At 34.6% G+C, this 20,386-nt stretch overlaps 2 protein-coding genes across 2 annotated transcripts; one reads left to right on the forward strand and one right to left on the reverse strand.

Annotated features, from left to right (window-relative positions):
• Positions 1-432: 432 nt before the first annotated feature.
• Positions 433-13,494, forward strand: LOC146138049 (maternal embryonic leucine zipper kinase-like). Its single transcript, XM_083393305.1, has 16 exons — positions 433-612; positions 2,111-2,227; positions 2,335-2,478; positions 2,652-2,794; positions 3,091-3,208; positions 3,287-3,454; positions 4,202-4,288; positions 5,226-5,347; positions 5,913-6,000; positions 6,635-6,789; positions 7,088-7,207; positions 7,299-7,423; positions 11,588-11,663; positions 11,863-12,037; positions 12,249-12,352; positions 12,492-13,494. Exons 1-16 carry the CDS (start codon positions 463-465, stop codon positions 12,703-12,705), a joined length of 2,106 nt encoding a protein of 701 aa, XP_083249431.1. The 5' UTR covers positions 433-462; the 3' UTR covers positions 12,706-13,494.
• A 453-nt stretch (positions 13,495-13,947) lies between these two features.
• Positions 13,948-19,947, reverse strand: LOC146138050 (uncharacterized). The gene is made up of 7 exons (XM_083394506.1): positions 19,893-19,947; positions 18,073-18,263; positions 17,382-17,621; positions 14,981-15,012; positions 14,487-14,575; positions 14,319-14,411; positions 13,948-14,120 (listed from the first exon to the last, which is right to left on the reverse strand). The coding sequence occupies exons 1-7, from the start codon at positions 19,945-19,947 to the stop codon at positions 13,948-13,950; spliced, it is 873 nt and encodes a 290-aa protein (XP_083250632.1).
• Between the last annotated feature and the right edge of the window lie 439 nt (positions 19,948-20,386).

The following is a 20,386-nucleotide window of genomic DNA, read 5'->3' on the forward strand; positions in this document are numbered from 1 at the left end:
TTTTGTTAAAACTGATTGTAAACTAAAAACAAATATTATTCATTTTTCTAACTTGTTTTAAATTTTATTCGTTTTAAATATTTCTTTAAGAGATGATTATCTCTTCTATGATAAATTATATATACGTACTTTGATGAAGTATAGTATACAGCAAAGTGGTAGATTTTTTAAATATTTTTTTCTAGTATTCAATGTTAGTTTTCCTTATATCTATGTTTATGTTTACTTAGCCAGCTACATATGTTTGGTGCATCCTAAATGTCAATACTATTATCTGCTCAGTTTTTATAGTCGAATAACACCTTAACAATTGTATTCTACAACAATATTTATGTCAGCTTTTAAAGTGAGAATTTAAATGTGGATCCTTGTTCAAATGAAACAACCCCAGATTAATTTTATTTAAATGTTTTACAGTAGGGAAAGAATATCATAAAACAAAAGTTTTACTGAAAAGTAAAGATGGTGGTGGATGAGTACAGCGCAATTACTTCTCATTATAGATTAAAAGAAACTGTTGGGTCTGGTGGGTTTGCCAAAGTAAAGCGAGCTGTGCATCTTCCCACTGGAGAAACAGTTGCTATCAAGATTATGGATAAAGCTGCTTTGGGGGTATGGTGTGCAATATAAATATATTTATTGTCTTAACGCAGGGGTTCTTAAACTTTTTTTACCATGGACCTCTAAACTGTATTTTTGTCTCGCATGGACCGCGATAGGAAAAAAGTAAAAAAATGACGTCATAAATTTATATCACAACACAAATAGACTTAATAATTCTGCTAATTTTGGTCCAAAAATGTGAAAATATTTCAATTGGGCTTTCATGGACCCCCTAAAACTAGTTCACAGACCCCCAAGGGGTCCATGGACTCCAGTTTAAGAACCCCTGTCTTAACATTATTTAAAAGTATTTTTTATTTTTTCAAGTGCATACGATTCTAATTTAAGTAATTGTTAAGTATTCTACTATGATTCTAATTTGAGTAATTTTTAAGTATGCTATTATTTTAGTGACAAAACAAAAAATAATTGCAAAACACAAATAATTGCAAAATTGTGTTTTAGGTTGTACTGTGTTGCTTCATGCAAAGTTGACCTTGAAGCCTATGTATTTTGTCTAAAACCTGTTGTCTTTTAGATGGATTCAATGGTACAATGCACTAATAGAGTATATTATATTTGGTGGAAAGTTGTGTACCTTTCATTTCACACTTTTTTTTCTTATCACATAGAAATTTGTTTGTCACAGGAAAAGCAGTAATGTATCTCTAAATGACACAAATTTTAGGCAAGCATTAAATCAATTTTGCTGAATAAAAAATGAAAGGTGTTAAAGTATTTTTTGTACTAAGTGCAAGTTTTACTAATCGAAATTCATTATTTTGGCAGTACAAACAAATAAGTTAGATTGCATTTTTCACATTCAGAAACATGTCATATATTTATGTAAATATATCATTTGTAAAAAGCTATAAAATTAATAACGGCGCAAATGATAATACTGAAATTAACATTATTTTTTGTAAAAGCTTTTATTGGATAAAATAATGTTCATATGCATTCTCCTCGTCTCTCATAAGACACCAACAGTGCCCGCCATAATATTACCATTCCAATGGCCATGTGTAGTGAATAATTGTCTGTCACTTTTTTCTGTCTGTCACATTTTTTTTGTTGTGTTGGCTTGTACTTTGGCTTTGCTCAATACCAGAGAGAGACTACCTCGTTTCTTAACCAAGACAAAACAGTCATCTTTGGTCCATTCCTTTAGTGCTACTTTGCCCCATTTTTGGGAACTTGTAGATCCCAAACTTTCTTGAAAGTAATCCAAATAGATGTTCAGTGCACATCGTTATTCAATATGATTGGCGGATTGAATTTAAATACCACATGATAGAATCTTTTAGTTTCATTGTTCTACTTCGAACAACTCTAATGTCTATGAATAATATTGTTGAATTGGGCAATTCAGTTTATACCTTTAAATTCTGGGTTACATTTATTTGCCTTTATACTAATATCTTATTTGATTGCAATACTTTTTCATAAAATATTTTACTTTTGTATGTGATAAAATGACAGTTCAAAATAGGATGTTCTTTTTCAGGCTGATTTGCCACGCGTTAAAACTGAAATAGAAGCAATGAAAAACTTACATCACCACCACATTTGTCGCTTGTATCAAGTTGTTGAAACTTCTCGAAAGATATTCATGGTTCTTGAAGTAAGAATATGTTTGTTTTGAATGATAAATAAATTTATTGCTGTTTTAATGTTCTATTTTTACATATCGTCTATGAAATTTACCTTTAATTATTGTGTAATTTACAGTATTGTTCTGGTGGTGAATTATTTGACTACATTGTTCAAAAAGACAGACTTAGTGATGCAGAATCCAGAACATTTTTTCGTCAAATTGTAGCTGCAGTGAGCTATATGCATAACCTGGGATATGCTCATCGTGATCTTAAACCTGTGAGTTCAGGCAATTTCAAGTATAAAGAACAACCTATTTTATAATGTTAAACCTTAATAATTGACACACAAACACATTATATATACATAACTTGTAAGAGTTTGGAAGTTTTATTTGTCTGCACTACAACTTGTGGTTCTGTCAATCTGTTAATTCTTATGTAACAATAAAGGAAAATCTGTTAATTGATGAAGACCAAAATCTGAAGCTAATAGATTTTGGTTTGTGTGCCAAACCCAAAGGTGGAATGGAAGACCACCTGTACACCTGCTGTGGAAGTCCTGCATATGCTGCTCCAGAGCTTATTGCTGGAAAGTAAGAAAATTTTAAACATATTTTTCTTAAACGTAACAAGTGCATTTTCAGAAGTTTAATACTTATTAACATGTTTTGGTTTTTAGATCTATGCCTCTTCCAACACTTTTAGTTGTTGATATTTATTCTGTATGATATTATCCAAAGTGAACTACATAGTTTAAAAAATATCAAAAACACTCTTTATTAAAAATATTTTAAAAACAATGTTGTTTTAATTCTTTTTAAATCTTGTTCCCTATTTTTGGTTTCTTTGCAGTGACAGGAATTGTCAATTTATAGTTAACTTTGTTTAGGTCATACATTGGAAGTGAAGCTGATATTTGGAGCATGGGAGTCCTTCTGTATGCTTTGTTAAATGGTTTTCTTCCATTTGATGATGATAACATTGGTTTGTTGTATAGAAAAATTAAGGCAAGTAATTTATACAATGTTTCGTATTTACTAATTCCGCTCTTACCTTTTTCTACTAATGAAATTTATTTTTGTTAGTCTGGAAAGTATGACACTCCAGAGTGGCTGTCAAAAGAAAGCATAGCTCTTTTGAAACAGCTACTTCAAGTTGAACCCAAGAATCGCATAACTGTTAGGCAGTTACTTACTCATCCATGGATGACTACAGAAGTTAAAGTACCCGTAGAGTGGCAATCAAAATATCAGGTTTAGTTTATGGATTTGTAAACTGTCATGCAAACATATTTGTTTAATCTAAAAAGTAAAAAACAGTTCTTTTTCACCAAGATTATAAAGATTTATTTACATTATTTTGTGTAGAATATGGCATAAGAGGCCAGACATGAAAATATAGTTTTATCATAATTCAACTGTTTTCATTTTTGAGTTTTTTATATTTTAATGAGAAAGTTTTACCACATTTGTGTTCCAAAAAGTATTTAACACATGATTTAATAAAAAGGCATTATTTTATGCTAGTACTCCGTTTGATGTCACTATCTGTCATTTTTAACTTATTTGGACATACAAATTTGTAGTTAAAGTCTTTAAACAGTTCAAGTTGTTTTGAATCAGTTACGTGTACTGGAAATCAAGAGCTACTGTAATATGGCTTTATTAGTTATAAATTTTATTTGGCCACACATGTTGTAAGCTAAAAGTGGCATTAATAATCTGGTATGTCAACACAAAACAAAGTTACCCAACCCCGCATAAAGGGATATTATATATATATATATATATATATATCAGCATATCAAGCTGATAAACATGGCCAAAAATCCAAAGCTAGGAAGAAGTAATCAAAAGATATGAAGAAACAAACTTATGGTCGTACCCAGTAGCAAACCTGCAAAATATACTAAGGTGTATTTTTACTTAATATTACTTAATCAAAACACTATTTAGAGTTATATATACTTTATTGGCATTTAACTCTTTGTTTCTTTCCAGGCATCATCTTTAGATGAGGATGTTATCACAGAACTAAGTGTTCACCAAAAAGTATCACGTGAAACCATGAGAAATGAACTTAGCAAGGTGTTTTATAACGTTGTCCATTTAGTTAATACTTACATATACTTTATAATCTAATTCAATGTCTGACCAAAATCACTGGTTTGTATACAAACAAATATTAGGAATATTTGCTTGTGGCCGTCTGAATAACATAACTTGTGGCCCAGTGACATAATTCGGTTGGACAATGCTGCTATGGGTAAATTAATTAAAATCTTAATATGACTTGTAATTACACAATGTAGTTTGTAGTTGGTTTGTGAGTATCAGCTGTATTACTATATATAGACTCGCACTTTCAGTGTTTTTGGGCGTTTAACAGCATGACGCATGTTTTGTCGTTTTACTAATTGTCAGCTGTTAGTAGTACAGCTTGATAATGTGGGACTTTTAGACATGATAACATATAGACATGGGTTGATATCTATAAAAGAAGCCGTTGATCTTTACATTGTATTAAAAAGCTCTAAAACAATATAATTCCCTCGACAAGCACATTAACACTAGCATTTGACTGTTGCAATGTGTATCATGGTTTGTTGTGGTTTTGGGGTCTTAACTGCTCAGTTGAATATCTGTCGTGTTAGAATTTCGTCTATTTTTGTCACTCATTCGTCAGATGACACGTCTGTTTATAAACTCTTCATCCGCCTAGTGAAATATTCCACTTAAGGGCGTTAAAGTGTTCTTTCAAAAAATCACGTTTGTAATTACGCTATGAAGAATGTTCAAGACTCCTTCAATCAACATATCTATTATTAACGTACTAAACGCTTTCAAGCGACATTTTAAATTCACGTTGTTTCAGAGCATTTGACGAATTTTGTGTAATAGTCTCAAATAAATGCCACATTCCTTTAGCGAAAACTTGTAATAGTGCCACTAACACAGCATGATGTGAGACGGGTAGACCTAATATTTCCGTTTATTGATATGTAATCCACTGCCTAATACTTAGTGGAAGTACGACTTCCTCACCGTCGCCTACTTTCTGTTGCTGAAGAAGAAAACCAGTGGAAGGCCAGTTAGACTACAGATGACATTGGCTTCTATGCCACAAGCCGTCGTACCTGCTACAAGGTAAATAGCAACGAGCAAATCGAAGTTAAGTCCACCACGATATAATCGAGGAACTTGATGTGGTATATCACTCCTCATGAAAACATTGATTTGCATTTAAAACATAGCCTTGTAGAATAGTTGCCGTTAAAGTTAATGTGTGAATAAGGGGCGTTGTTGGATGACTTGTATTAAAGAATTTGTCTTCTTCTTACTTGTTATAATGCCATTCAGCCGATGGTAGACGCACTAAACAAAGTTTATTGAAGTATAAAGTTTTCACGCAAATTGTTTGAAGCTCTTCATTATAACTCGACAATGGGTTCCGCAAGTACAATTCAATGGTTGTATGGGTTCGAGTAAAGGCTGTTCTCAAACTGGGATACGTCAGTCGCTAGTCATTTCCCTCATACTCCGCACGTCAAACATGTCGTCGATTTCAAAATTTAGTTTTGGTGTGGTATATTCCCTATTAAATTTACAATCAATTTTAAGCGTTTATAAAATACAACTTGTTCTGATAACCTAAGGTAAAACTTCATAAAAACTTTTTTTTCTTTTACCAAGCAATATTATTGATTTACAGAATTCCTGACCAAGGCAAGGCTCGTACACCTCGCCCAAAAAAAGGCCGACAGCCGTTATCATCTGACCACAGACAAAATGTTTCCAAGGTAATTATTTCCGCTTCTTATTAACTGGTTTGGTTTAAACAATTGTAATTGTTTAGAAAATAAAACAAGTTGACGTGTTTCGCGAAGAATTCTTAATCCAACTGTCGCTTTGCTTTATAATTTTTTTCTGTGCAATACACTAATGGATGTCTGATAATTAACATTTTATTCCGATACCCGATATTTTGGACAAAAAGAATCGCGATCCGATCCGATATCAAAATACGTTATTAGTTATTACTATATGCTAAATACAATAAATAGATGAAAATGCGACTTTTTACAGCTTGTTCAGCCAAAATTTGCCTTACCGTTAAATGTGAGTTGTTAACCCAATATTTTTTTGATAAATTTCCTTTTACGATAGAAATCACTGCGTTGGATCGCAAATCATGGCCCAATTATGTGGATTTAGTATGGATTCGGACGGGATTAGTAGCGATTACCAATACTACCACGGCATCGGGTATTAGTCCCGATCCGATTTTATCGGACATTCCTTGTCAAGCGAATTGTGTTTTAAATCAGCAAATTATGTTGTGTTTACTACACCTATAGTTTCTTGCCGTTGCCGGGATTTACAAAGCTGAAACTTACTATGTAGTTGTCATACTAAAACATTTTATTTCTTTAGTCCTTGTATGGAGCACCCCCATCCGAACCAATGGCTCGCAAGAGTTATTACCGACGTGATAGCGATGATAGCTCGCTAGATAATGACATGTGGCCCTACGAAATTCAGTCAATCAAGAAACCTGACTTCGAAAGTATCCCTTCATCCAGTCGCAGGTGAATTAAGGATACATCGGCTTTAACATACATTGGCCACCTATGTAAAATTCAACATATAACTCGGTTTTAGGGAGCTTTCTTAGATTGCCGAGTTGGAGACCTAGATCCCGAATAAGGTTTACGGCATAGAATTATTTAGATTTGTTCATGTTCATAAACGTTACTTAAAAATGTCGCCACCTCTAGCATTTTTTGGTCATTTACGGTACGATTTAATTAGTAAAACCGATATTTATTCCATGGAATGTCTGATGTTTCGTTACATTAAGTTGCCTTACCAATTGTGCGACTACAGGCGAACCAAGTCGGTGGATGATAGCCTGAAGGAAAACAATTTCGTCACCCCCCAACTTCCCCAACATATGTTAGAGGTCGCAAAAGTAATTGCAACTCCTTCTGTTGTCGCCACAAAGAAGTAAGCGAGTTGGGAATGGTTAACAATCTGCTGAAAAAATGTCTTCATGACCCGACTTATTTCGCCCAATCCCTAATTTATTTTTTTGTAGTCTGGTTTACCGCACTGAGCCCAACACGTCCCACCAGCAATCTAGCAACGAAGTGATCCGTAGAAAACCGAGGCGTTCCAAAACTCCACCAGTTTCGAGAATGAGTCCACCAAAATGGCAACCAGGTTTGATTAGCAAATTTGTCTCTTACCTAGTGAAACGTTTTGAGGTCAATACTTTCGATTACTATACTCTTCGACAAAAATGCTATTGTTGATATGTCAACCAAATGCTGTCAGCCGAGCGGTTAATATAACGCAGAGCTTCCGCAATTTCTTTTTGTTTAATTCAAATGTGTTTCCATAACATATTCAGTCAAAATACGGCAAATTGCTAAATGGCGTTTCTCGTCTTGACTCAACAAAAGAAAACCTAAACAAAATTAGCGACAGGGAATACATCTTGAGGAGCCTAGTAATACACATCATCGTAGTTGGGCGGAAGTCAGCTGTTGTTGTTTTTACTGATAGCAATCGCCTGGATGCACTCTCAGTATGACACGATGTACCCCACAAGTTCTGTTTTTACTGTCTATTGAAAGCTTTTGGGGGTTTTAATAAAAAGTAAAATAAAGAGTAGTAAATACCTTAAAATCGCCAACACAGCGTCAGAATGTTGCCTTGCAAATATTGTCATGACAAGTTATGCGAAATATCGTTATGTGTTTAAATATGTAGTATAGATGCATTAAAAATATACCTAAAGTGTAATATACATAATGAGAAAATAAATTGTTTTGTCTAGCGATGTTGAAAAGAGAATCCCAGGGCGTCCTCGAATCATTGGTTTTTAATTTAGAATAATGAATTCAGAATAGTAAATCCTGGTATTTTGTAATTATTATTTTCCTTCTATTTTTTGTTAGGGGATGTATTGTTGTAGTATACTTTTTATTTACAGCAGCTAATACCTTAAAGTCGTAAAACCTAAAATCGAAAGTCCTAAATCCATCGAAATAATACCTAAATGGTCGAATTCAGGCCTATACAACTTTTTATCTACCCCAAATACCACCCCTAAGTACATCACTAACTAATTTTAACCCTGATCCGATTTTTAACCCCTACCATTCCCACCACTAACCCCAAACAGGGACAAACAATCCGGTGCCCAAACAGCGGCACCCCAACGGCCAGACCGACGGCCCCCGATCGTCCCATACCTTCTCTCTCCTGTTTCAGGCGTTATTTTGGCCACTTAGGCCTCATTTCGATAAAATTAGAAATCCTATTCTATTATACTCTTAATGCTACTGTATTATAGATTATTCTGCTTTAGATATCGTTGCTTTGTAAGTCTTAGCAGTGTTCCCGCTAAGCGCACTTTTTTTGCCCATTTGCGCAAAATTTTGGGCACTAGCGCACTTTTTTTTCACGGAAGTTCGCAAGCAAAAAAAAAATTCAAAGTTGTTTTTTTACTTTAATTCGACATCCAGTCGTCTCCTGAAGCCCACATTATCACTGTTTTGCAAAGATTATTACATATAATACCTTATGTACTCCATTTTTGATTCACGAAAGTTTTGAAAAAGTGCCCAAATTAGTTTTATTCGAGCTACGTACGGAACAAAAAGTGCCCAAATCAGTTTTATTTAAGCTACGTATGGACAAAAAAGTGCCCAAATTAATTTTATTCGAGCTACGTACGGACCAAAAAGTGCCCAAATTAGTTTTGTTTAAGCTAGGTATGGACAAAAAAGTGCCCAAATTAGTTTTATTCGAGCTACGTACGGCACAAAAAAGTGCCCACATTAGTTTTGTTTGAGCTTTGTACGACCAAAAAAAGGGACCTAAATTAGTTTTTTTCAAGCTACGTACGACAAAAAAGTGCCCAAATTAGTTTTATTCGAGCTACGTATGGAATAAAAAGTGCCCAAATTAGTTTTATTTAAGCTACGTACGACCAAACAAGTGCCCAAATTTATTTTATTTGAGCTACGTACGGACAAAAAAGTGCCCAAATTAATTATTCGAGCTACGTACGGAACAAAAAGTGCCCAAATTAGTTTTATTTAAGCTACGTACGGTTAAAAAAGTGCACAAATTAGTTTTGTTCGAGCTACGTACGGACAAAAAGGTGTCCGAATTAGTTTTATCCTAGCTGCGTACGGACAAAAAAATGCCTAAATTAGTTTTATTTGAGCTACGTACGACCAAAAACTGTCCTAATTAGTTTGCTTTGAGATATACGTGCGAAAAAAGTGGTTCTTAACTATAGGGAAGGCGCTCACACCCAAATAAAGCGCCGGCAAATTCTCAGGGCGTCGCAAGTTCTGCTATAAATATTTTATATTTTGTGCAGTAATTTTTATGGTTACATGTTACGCCTGGTATGATTTCTGCCTATATTCGGTGTCTTATGTTTTACTTTGAAATTACACGCATGTGTAGTTTCAGCCGATCGGTCAGAAATTAGCCGATCTGTTCAGAAGTTAAAAAGGTCTACGACAATTAGGGCATCCAAAGGCAGGATAGTCTGACTTTTATACCTTGAGGTAGCGGCAATTTGCACTAATTGGATCTTTAGGTAAACTTCCGGCAGATATAAATAAAAAATATTGGCTGAAAACTCACAAAAAACTATGAGATAGATTTAATAATATTTGACCCACCCGAACCCAAACGATAACCAGTTCCCTAACCCAAATAATGTACGTTAATTTAATGATTATTTGAATGCTGGGGGATAAAGCCCAAACTCGGGTGGGCATAAGATAATTTCTAGTCCAGGTTATATAGGATTGTTACGTCACACATTGATGTATTCGGACCGAAAGTGTTTATATTATTAATAAAACAATGCACATTATTTGGGTCAGGGTGCTCGTTAGCGTTTGGGCTCGGCAGGTATTATTAAATTTAATCTTCTTAAGCAGATTTGTTAAGTCAAATTAGTACATTGTCCCAAGACTTCAAAGTCTAAAAGTCAGACTTTTCCATTCTTTGCATGCCCTAATTGCCCTATACCTTTACTTAAAACTGCACTAATTCCTGACGAATCGGGTGGTAGTTTAGTAACTGTAAAATTTGGTTCGTGGTTTTGTGATTGGCAAGTTTTTGAACTACTAATTTTGATTAGTTCTCGGTTACTCTAATAGGCTCACTTAACTCATATTTAAATCTTTTACGACGGATTCGGGCTTAGTTTGTCTAAACAAGGCAGTGCAGTTAACTGGAATCTAAGTTTTACATAAAGGTTAGACACCAGGCCATGGTTCTCAGTAACTGGAATTTTTTGCGATTCGCGCGAATCTTTTGTTTTACAACTTTATTTTATTTCTAATTTGGGATATTTTTAGTTCAAGGTATCTGTGTTTTGCACTGTATGTTTTGTGTTATAGGAAAGTACTGCTTTATATAAACAACCTTGCGTCGTAATAGCTTTAAACTTTTTTAAACATAATTATTACAATTAGCTGCGATATGCTTTTAGTGGCAAAAATGAACTTTTCATGCTGTTTTTTAATGCTTAAAAGGTTGGGGCTTTCCGAAGATAAAACTAAAGGAGTAGGTTAAATTTATGTCAATATGAACAGGAAAGACGTGAAGGCCAAATTTGTTTCTAATGAAAGTTATCACAAAAAAATGCGTAACCTTTTTAAAAGTTAAAAATACTTCTGCTAAAACCGCTGCACTACGCGCGATAATTACCTCAACCATTAGGCGGTTACACCGCGCTACGCTTGACTAAGTCCAAGCGAAATCACGTCTCAAGCGAACGCTATTCGCCAAATAAAGAGACTCACTTTTATGACTGGGAGAAGTTAATTAAGATTATTGCTCGTCTCCATTGCAACGAAAGCATCCGTTCGACAAAGCTAGCAAAAAATAATAACAGATTATATAAATACCGCCGAACTAATTATTATTAAGGACTTGCTAAAAAAAAGGTCTCCCGCGTATCCAATTTGGACACTTTGGGCACTTTGCGCACTTATTTTCGGCTTGTGCGCAAAATTTGGGGCACCTGCGCTCATGGTAAAAAATTACTGAGTCTTAGTGTTCCTGTTTAAGGAGCACTAAGACTTACATTTATCCATTGCATATAACTACATAAAAAAACAAATACTGGATTTTTTAATCCTTATTTTTTGCCCATCTCTTCAGATATTAACATTAAAATAATAACTAAAATAACCACAACACCTAAGTTTTTGATCGGATTTGTTCCTGGCTAACCATTTAACCGTATTTTATCTTCCTTACCGCAATATGCGGCGGTCTGAAAGAATTAACCCGAACAGCCGTAGTTTGGTGACCGCTGGCTCATAACAGCGTTTTTTTTTGCAGAAAACCACCGAAAATCGCTGGACATTGAAACTTCGACGTTTTCCGAAACCAACAATCCGCTCAGTCCGGATAGGAAGTAATTACGTTTTTTAATGTCATTTTATAAAATGTGTTTTGTTGCTTCGTGTTAAGTTCGTTATTATGTGGTTAATCGTTTTTTTCTGATGCTTCTACTTGATTGACTTGCGGTTGACAGTAAAAATGATATTCTTTTCGGTGTTGTTAAAGCCTTTCTCGCAATGCGTCATCTATGACTTTTGGTTTGATGCTTCCAGGTGCAAGTCGGTTGACGACTCCTTGCACACGGCACACTTTCAACCCCTCACTCCGACGCGCCAACGTAAAAACCGCATGTTCGGGAGCTTTGAGCGCGGACTTGACAAGATGAAGAACATACTCACCCCTGGACGAAGGAGACTTGGTTCTGACGCCGGACCACGGAAAATAAAAGTACGTTCACCAATTGCTCACGCAAATGCGCTTCCAACCCCCTTTTTGTAAAACGTTTTATGTTACGTCATATAAATACCGTTTTGAGAAAATATATTGTCAAACGAGGTTGTTTTTGCTTCTATGCGTTTTATAACCAACCTTTCAGTTGTTTATAACATTTTAAAAAGTAAGCACGAACTGATATTAACGTTCCATATACTCATTTTAGGCTTCCTACAACTTTTCTAACATATCGAGATGCGATGCTCTCGCGCTGTTGGCTGAACTCAAGCGGATCGTTCCATTAAAGCATATGGAGTACAAGGAATTTGGGTGAGCTGTTATATAACGCTTTTTCTATAATATATAAAACAAAAAACAGTACTTATAAAATTAAAATTTTTTTTTTTTTTTATATAAAATTAGAAGTTTGTTAGTAAGTGCGAAGAACTTATTTATTTTGTATTGGCAGATACGTGATTCGCTGCCAAACCAAGGATGACTCTGGCAAGGTTATGCTCGACTTCGAGTTGGAAGTGTGTCAGCTTGCGGTTAAATCGTCATTTGTGTCGAACAGCTCGTCTGAGTTGTGCGGAGTGCGTCGTAAGCGGCTTAAAGGCGACGCGTTTGTGTACAAACGGGTGTGCGAAAGTATACTGGGAGAGGTGAACGGACAGAATTTGTAAAAGCGCATTTTTTGTGTCTTTTAATTTAATAATGAACTGAAGCTGATTTAGCAATTCTATTTTTTTCGCTACAAATAATAAAATGACACAAAGTCTCTTTATCAGGAATATCAAATGCTACCCGGTACGCGATATAAATTCTAAATAAACATTCTGTTACAATTTTTTGTCTTTCGCTTTTATCCATAAAGAAACGTAGCAACTGAATTTTACAATAAAAATGGTGCATTGTTTAATAAAACTTGTACTTTAAATAACATAAATTCACAATTTACGTTTGAGTTGTATAGTGCTTCGTAAATTATTTGAAGTGCATTTTCAATGTTCTACAATCATTTCATTCTTGTATAGCGTTTTTTCTTTTTCATGTCTGCTGCAAGGCTGCCCGTATTTCAAATTTACTATGCATGCGATTGTATATCGTTTTTTTCATTAACGTAAAAAATGCGGGGTTTCTATTTTTTTGTTTTTTCATAAAATTTTCAGATTCTTTTGGCGTAGGCCTACCCGATCTAGCGCTATTGAAGTGATAACGAAGGAGTATTTAGAGGTTAACATTAACAATTTGTTTTTAACTTACTATTCCCGTCATCGGTTAAATATAGGGTTATTGTTACGCATATTTTGTTGTATTCGTGAACCTTAAGAAAATGCTTGACTTTTTGTCCTATTTAAAAGAGCAATCTGAACAATAATTCTAAAAGTGATATAAAATATAATCGTACGTCGTTGTCAATGTTTCGTTCGCCATTGGGTTTAAAAAAGCTGTTGTTAGTTTTTTAAATAAACGCTGCCTTTAAAATATTAACATTTGCCCATGTGTATGAAACTAGATTTAACGTGTTTATCAGTACTAGCTATAGGGTTATTCGCAGCCAAAGTTAAACAACTAGTATGTTTAGGGTAGGGCGTAGCGGGCTGACAATTTCATACGATACCGTTGAGTTATAGCTGAAGTGCCATTTGAGGCCTGTTTGCAGCTTGGCTTTTTAGGAGTGAATATTATTACTGCTATATATCAAAATTATTATTTGGTAAATATCTCCAAATCTATAGAACTGCTACTTACTAGAAGTTTTAGAAAGTAAGTCCACCCAATTTTATCGGATATTTTAATTTTAGAATAAATTTAAAAAAAATTAAATTAATCAATGTAATGCCTTCAAGCATTGTCAATAAAACGGCAACAAAATATTTTATTTCGGTGGAAGTGCAGAAGTTAAGCGATTTTTGTACGACCGTTCAATTCGTACTTGGCAACGGCCCAGCTCGGTTTACATTCAAACTATCTTCGTTTACAAATAACGTTTCTGTGACGCCGCTTTGTTGTGATGTACCGGTGTCTTGCAGCTCATAAGTTACCGCGATATCTTCAGTTGCAAGATCACGACGTAATGCATCAGCAGACGCAACACCTGTACAAACTATATTTTGACTTTTAATCCGTAAACGAAATCTCACAAAACATGTATTATACAATAGTCAAGTCAATTTCTATTTTAAAGAAGATTATTTAATCAACGCTCGCAAAAAAAAACTCTAAATCATACCCTAATTCTGTATTATACATTTTCGTCTACTGGAAATAAACTTGTTATGCAAGCGAATGTTACCCAGTTGTTCTACGATTCTTCTCCAATCCTCCTCTGTTTTGACAATGTCTCCATAGGCTGGCGGAGGAGTCGGTAATCTTACTTCTGAGCCAGCTGTGAAAAATGTCATTAGGAATATAATCTATATAACTTTTTTTTAGTTTTATCGTATTTCTATCAACAACTTACAGCCATATACATGAGATGTTGGTAATCCACATAAAAGACACCTCATTAAACGCAATTCGCAGCAGCCCAGAGGTTCGTTCTCATCCGACCTACAAAAATTTGAATCGATTTCACGGTTTTTGTTAACATTTGAAGTGTGCTTACTTCATCATACCCGTTAAGAACTCTACCAACTCCTATTAGGACCAATAGAAAAGCGACGATAACTGCCAAAAAGAATGCCAAATATACACTGTGATACTTTTTTTCGTCTTCGCTTTTTGCCAAAATGACGTTTTTTCTTCCGCTTCTAGAACGACTCGAAGCTTTCTAAAGCAGAACTTTAGTTGGAATAACTTTTATATGCTACTAAACGAACTCCCTGGCTTTCCCAATGCTAAATTGGGTTTTTAAAGGTTTTATTATAGTAATATATTTCATAATACTTGAAGATGATAATATTTGCAGGTTTGACACAGGGTAAAATTACAACATGTGGCTTATATTATAGATACCGTGGCGAGAGATCGTCCAGGCCACTTGGCATCTGAAGTAAGAAATAGAGAAAACTAAACAAAACAAATGAAACAGCAAACAAATAAAACACTATTTAATACGAGGTAAAATCATTTTTTTGATGTTTATGCTAGCATTTATAAGTGTTACAGCGAGAAACGTTGTTTAATTTCTATGTTGATGACGTCACAATGTTACCGTTTTTCTCTTCTAGTTTCTCAAATGTTGCTAGCAAAAAGCACATGGCGCAAGTTCTACTTTTAGTTGCTAACTGTAAATTGGGTATTTCTGTACTAGTTAGTTGTATTGACTAGTCGTATTAAGCTTAGAATTTGTAAGAAGTTAATAATATTACGTTTATTGTTTGTTTAGTAATTGATTACAAACTTTAAAATGCAACTGAAATCTAGCCGTGACTGATTATATCCAAGTTAATCCTGGATCCCTAACAAGTTGGTACGTACATTTATTGTGGCTATATTTCCTTGTTAATATAAAAGTAAAAAGCCAGTTGATCAGGATTAATATTGTTTGTGCTAAGTTACGAATATCTTGAGTTCTGTTAATGTTATGCTGTAAATGCCCGTCTGCCATAGCCGTGTATGACGTCATAATCGCATTTCGTTGTGTTGATTTTTCGTTCTGTTTAACAGAGAACCGTCACCGCTCAAGACTGTGTGGCAACTATAGGCAGTGCTGGCGGGGACGCGTTCCAACAAAAAACACCCATGCAACGGTTGATGTAGGCCAGGCTACATAGGTCGCTTAGGTGCAGCCACGACCGTTACAATAAGGTTAAGCCATTTGTTCTCGTACAGGTCTATAGTTGGTTGACATCGGGTTGCTCAACAAAAGTCACTTTAGCAATATTTTGTTTGCCGTTTTACTTTGTTTTGTTTAGTTTTCTCTATTTTGCTTTTTTTTTATTTTCCACCTCATGGCACGCTTTTATCTATCTTATCAGTTGTTACGTTACTTTACTGATTACATCTTCATTTAGTTGCAACAGTTGCGGCTTGCGTAGTGCAACACTTGCCAAGAAAAGTTGGTTTAGGTTTTTATTAGCGTACTTCTTAACTTATGTTGTGTTATGTTTTTAGATACTGATGATGCTTTTAATAGCGAAATATATTTATCATTTTATAACATCCAAACAAACTGATTTTCAGTTTACTAAGTTTTGTACTTAGTTTAATCTTTGTCAAGTCAAGTTATTTGAAAACAGTGGCTTATGTACACTTGACTTAAGTTATTACAACACTGATTTATAATGATATTAACTTTAAAAATAAAAAAACTCTATTACAATTTAGCACATTCCTAGGAATTCTTACTAATGGTGGCATTATTTGGCTGCTTATCAGTGTTGTAAACAAGTCATTTTAAAATGACTTAAGTCCAAGTCAAGTCTTTTGCAAAAATAACAAGTCAAGTCCCAGTCCAAGTCATCTGTTGCCCAAGTCATTATGAGAGCAAGTCAATTTCAAGTCATGTCATTGACATAAAAGTAAATTATTAAACTATTAAAATTGGTAAACTCGTCCGATTATAAGCAACAATTTAACTAAAAAAACACATACGCAATACACAGCAATTAAAGTGTTTAATATGCAAAATTTGAGATAAGTTTTAATGAAAAACACTTAATTTACTCCTAAGTTATTTGCCAAAATGACTTAAGTCCAAGTCAAGTCATTTGACCAAAATACTTAAGTCAAGTCAAGTCATTTAAAAACAGTGACTTAAGTGCACTTAAGTCAAGTCAATGACTTAAGTCATTACAACACTGCTGCTTATTAATAAAATCTAGAAGTTTGCCTAATTAAGACATTAGGCGACCCGCGAACTATTTGGGCCGAAGAACCTTAAAATATATGGTGACGAAATGGGTCATTTCAGCATATTTACTAGCTTATGAATCTGGACAAATATCTAAACATAAGAACAGATGTGACGTGAATGTTTCCCTTTGGCAAATTAACTATAGTTTAACACTGAAAACAATATTGTAAAATTATATGACTTTAAACTTAGCATTCGGCTTAAGTTGCCAAATGATATACGATTATTGCTAGGGATGGACGTCTGAATGCTAAGTAATAGTAGTAGTATTAGTATAGTACCTAGTCTGACACTAGGCTGGGGCGATCCAAAGCAGAGATTTTAAATCGAGAGTAAATTCCTTTAAAAATAGACTGGTTAAAAACTGAGGTGAACATTTTAGAGCTAAAGCAAATTTTGGTGTAATAACTTTCATATAACTTTAAACAATTTAACTTCATTTGTTTTGTTTGCTTTAGCATAGTAAGGACGTTATTTCGTATTGGACATCTCAAATATTGCCATTTGTTTTTATAAATTACTGAATGCATTGTAAAGCTGGTTATCTCCAATACTTACAAATTGCTCGTAAGTAGCAATAAAACCTTGATTGGTTTTTGACAAATCGGTTACAAAATAAACGAAGAGCGTTGAGCCCGAGAGAGTCGTGGCCCTGTCAGGTGGCTTTTCCGTACCACAGTAGGTTCCCCAAGTCTTGCGAAGCACGACGTTTTCACGCCCTGTTCTACTCCATGACGAAGGGCGCACATTGTACTGTTCCAAGATACGCACAAAGTCAAAGCACGACCACCTTTCGGCCTACAAATCGATAAAAAAGCGAATATTACAATAATTTGACCAAACAAAATTAACCACCTATAATAAATAGGAGGGTTTTTGACTTACTTTGTTTAAACGATTCGCTAACCTGACACATTATAAAACAAGTTTCAATATTTTTTTTAGTATTTTACAATGAATAGGCGAACTGCGTTGACCCTCCAGAAAAATATTTTTTTAAAAGCTAATGCTCGTGCGTATAACGTACAATCGACATTATACCGGTATGTTATAAAAAACTTTGCAGCTCTAATATAGCCAGCAGTTATGCTAGTGTGGGTGACTCATGAGATCTTCATAATATCGGCTTTTTTGTTTTGTTTAACCTTATATACGTAAACTTAGTGTATCGTCGTGCAGTCGCTAATGTCACATTTTAATCATATAGTTAAATAAGGGCGCGAGCTGCATCAATATTTAATTACCTTACCATAATATTATAAGATCCTTCTTCTAATTTAAAATCGTTAAATGCAATACGAATTTGGTATCCCGACTTTGCTGTTATCTTCCAGAGACATGTTAAATTGTTTTCATATGGTTTTGGGTAGTTCGGACTCGCAATTATACCAAAATTGGAGCCCAATTGAATCTTTTGGTGACATTTGCTTGTAGCATTTTCTGTTGAGAAAAGGAAACCAATGACTAACAACAAATAGTGTTAACTTTTTCACATTTCTGTGTGCGCATCCATTTCTCATCGACAAAAAGAACATACTTTTATTTAAATGTAATTTTTTTACAAACAGATGTTCATTTTTGCTGTTTTCAACATGGCACTCTTTAACGTGTAATTGTTGCAAACTTAATATATAAATAATTTTTTTTGCGCTGGGCGAATATATTATGTCTTAATGGATGCCGCTGCTTCAAAGCGTACCGTACAGTGATTTCTTGGTTAGGGTGAAGGTGGTTTATTGATAGGCCTACCATATGTCCTCTTTCGGAGGATTTGTCCTCTTTTCTCAAGAAAAGTGAATGGTCCTCTGAGGACGTTCAAAAATGCCCAAATGTCCTTTTTTCGCATTTCGAGTTAGTTGCTTCTACTTTCAACAATACTTTTAGGCGAGACGTTGTATTTATTTCCGAAAAATTATTGCAGCAATGAAACATGCTGAATTGCTGGTTTAAAACAGGTTTTTCAACAAATTGCCCTACCAGCCCTACCTTCTTGATCAGACCTGGGCAACATACGGCCCGCCAAGCAATTTAATTCGGCCCATGGCTTATTTTTCTTCAACCGCATTTTTTTTCATTTTTTTTTTAGCAACCGCATTTTTTCTTAAAAGTATTAAAATAGATTTCAGTTGCACATTTGTCGACTAGTTTTAACTTTTTTAAATGATAATTATAATTAGCGGCATCATGCTCTAAGCCAGCGGTTCTCAACCAGTGGGCCATTGCTCACTGGTGGGCCATAACAACATTTGAGGTCAGCCACAGACCAATTTAAAAAAGCTAGATTTATTTTCATTTGTGTCACTATATTTAATTTTACAGGAATAATGGCTTGGGGAGGAATTAAAAAGGAATGTAAATTTATTGTTCAGCCGCAAGTATCTCACTAATACACGGTTGAATAAATAATCTGTTTTGAAATACGTTCTGCCGTGTTTTGTTCTAAACCTATTTTAAAGTTTTTTCTTTCATAAAAATTCTATTGGGCCACAGAATTATTTTGCAACGTAAGTGGGCCACGAAAGAAAAAAGGTTGATAACCACTGCTCTAAGCTAATTTGTTATATGAGAAAACTAGAATTATTTAGATATCGATCAAGTCTGGGTATCAAGAACTTTTAAAAAAAGATCCCTAAAATATTCTTGTCTAACAAATAATGACCCAACACAATTAAAATGATAATAGACACTCCTGATTGGTCTCATATTTACTAATAAAATTGAAGATTTCAAACGTCAATTGGAGGGAAACGATTGGTCCAAATAATGCTGTCATTGAGGCGTCATAAACAATCTATTGCTAAAATGGAGGTATGAAATTTGCGGTTTAAAGCAGACAGGAGTAATTACTAATTACATATTGAAACTGTTAATCCACATGTACACAACGCAGTTGGTAAATTGATAATAAGCCAATGACGTGAGTATGGCGACAAAGGTTTTAAATATGTAAATTAGCGTGATTGCCAAAAAGTTTTTTTGTGTGTCAAATTTGTTTATCACTCTGTGACACTAAGTTCATCGTTTAACATCTTCTAACGGTATACTGGAACAACCAACTTTAAGACATGCCCATTGATTGACCATAGAATAGTGCAGTTTTTCTCAACCTGCCGTACGAAGTCATTTTGGGTGGTACGCTGCAGGGCTGCGGAGTCGGTTAAAAAAACCCGAGTTCGACTCCCGAGTCCGACTCCTGCCAAAAAAGTAAATCCGAGTCCGACTCCCGCCAAATGTAAAATTTTGTCGAGTCCCGAGTCCAGCTCTGACTCTACAGTGGGCCTACCATATGTCCTCTTTTGGGAGGATTTGTTCTCTTTTCTCAAGAAAACTGAATGGTCCTCGGAGGACGCTCAAAAATGTCCAAATGTCCTCTTTTTTCGCATTTCGAGTTAGTTGCTCATATTTTTTTTGCGCTAGCTCTAAGTTAATATTTAATTTTTGCAATGATTCTAATGGTTTCGCTGTGTTGTACACCACTCCTACAGCGCTGTACAAACTCTGTTTTTGCCCACTTTAACATTAAAACGGCAAACAATTTTTTTCGCGAATCTTTTCTACTTATA

Source organism: Ascidiella aspersa, chromosome 7 (assembly GCF_963924565.1).
Source record: "Ascidiella aspersa chromosome 7, kaAscAspe10.2, whole genome shotgun sequence".
Lineage (NCBI taxonomy): Eukaryota > Metazoa > Chordata > Ascidiacea > Phlebobranchia > Ascidiidae > Ascidiella > Ascidiella aspersa.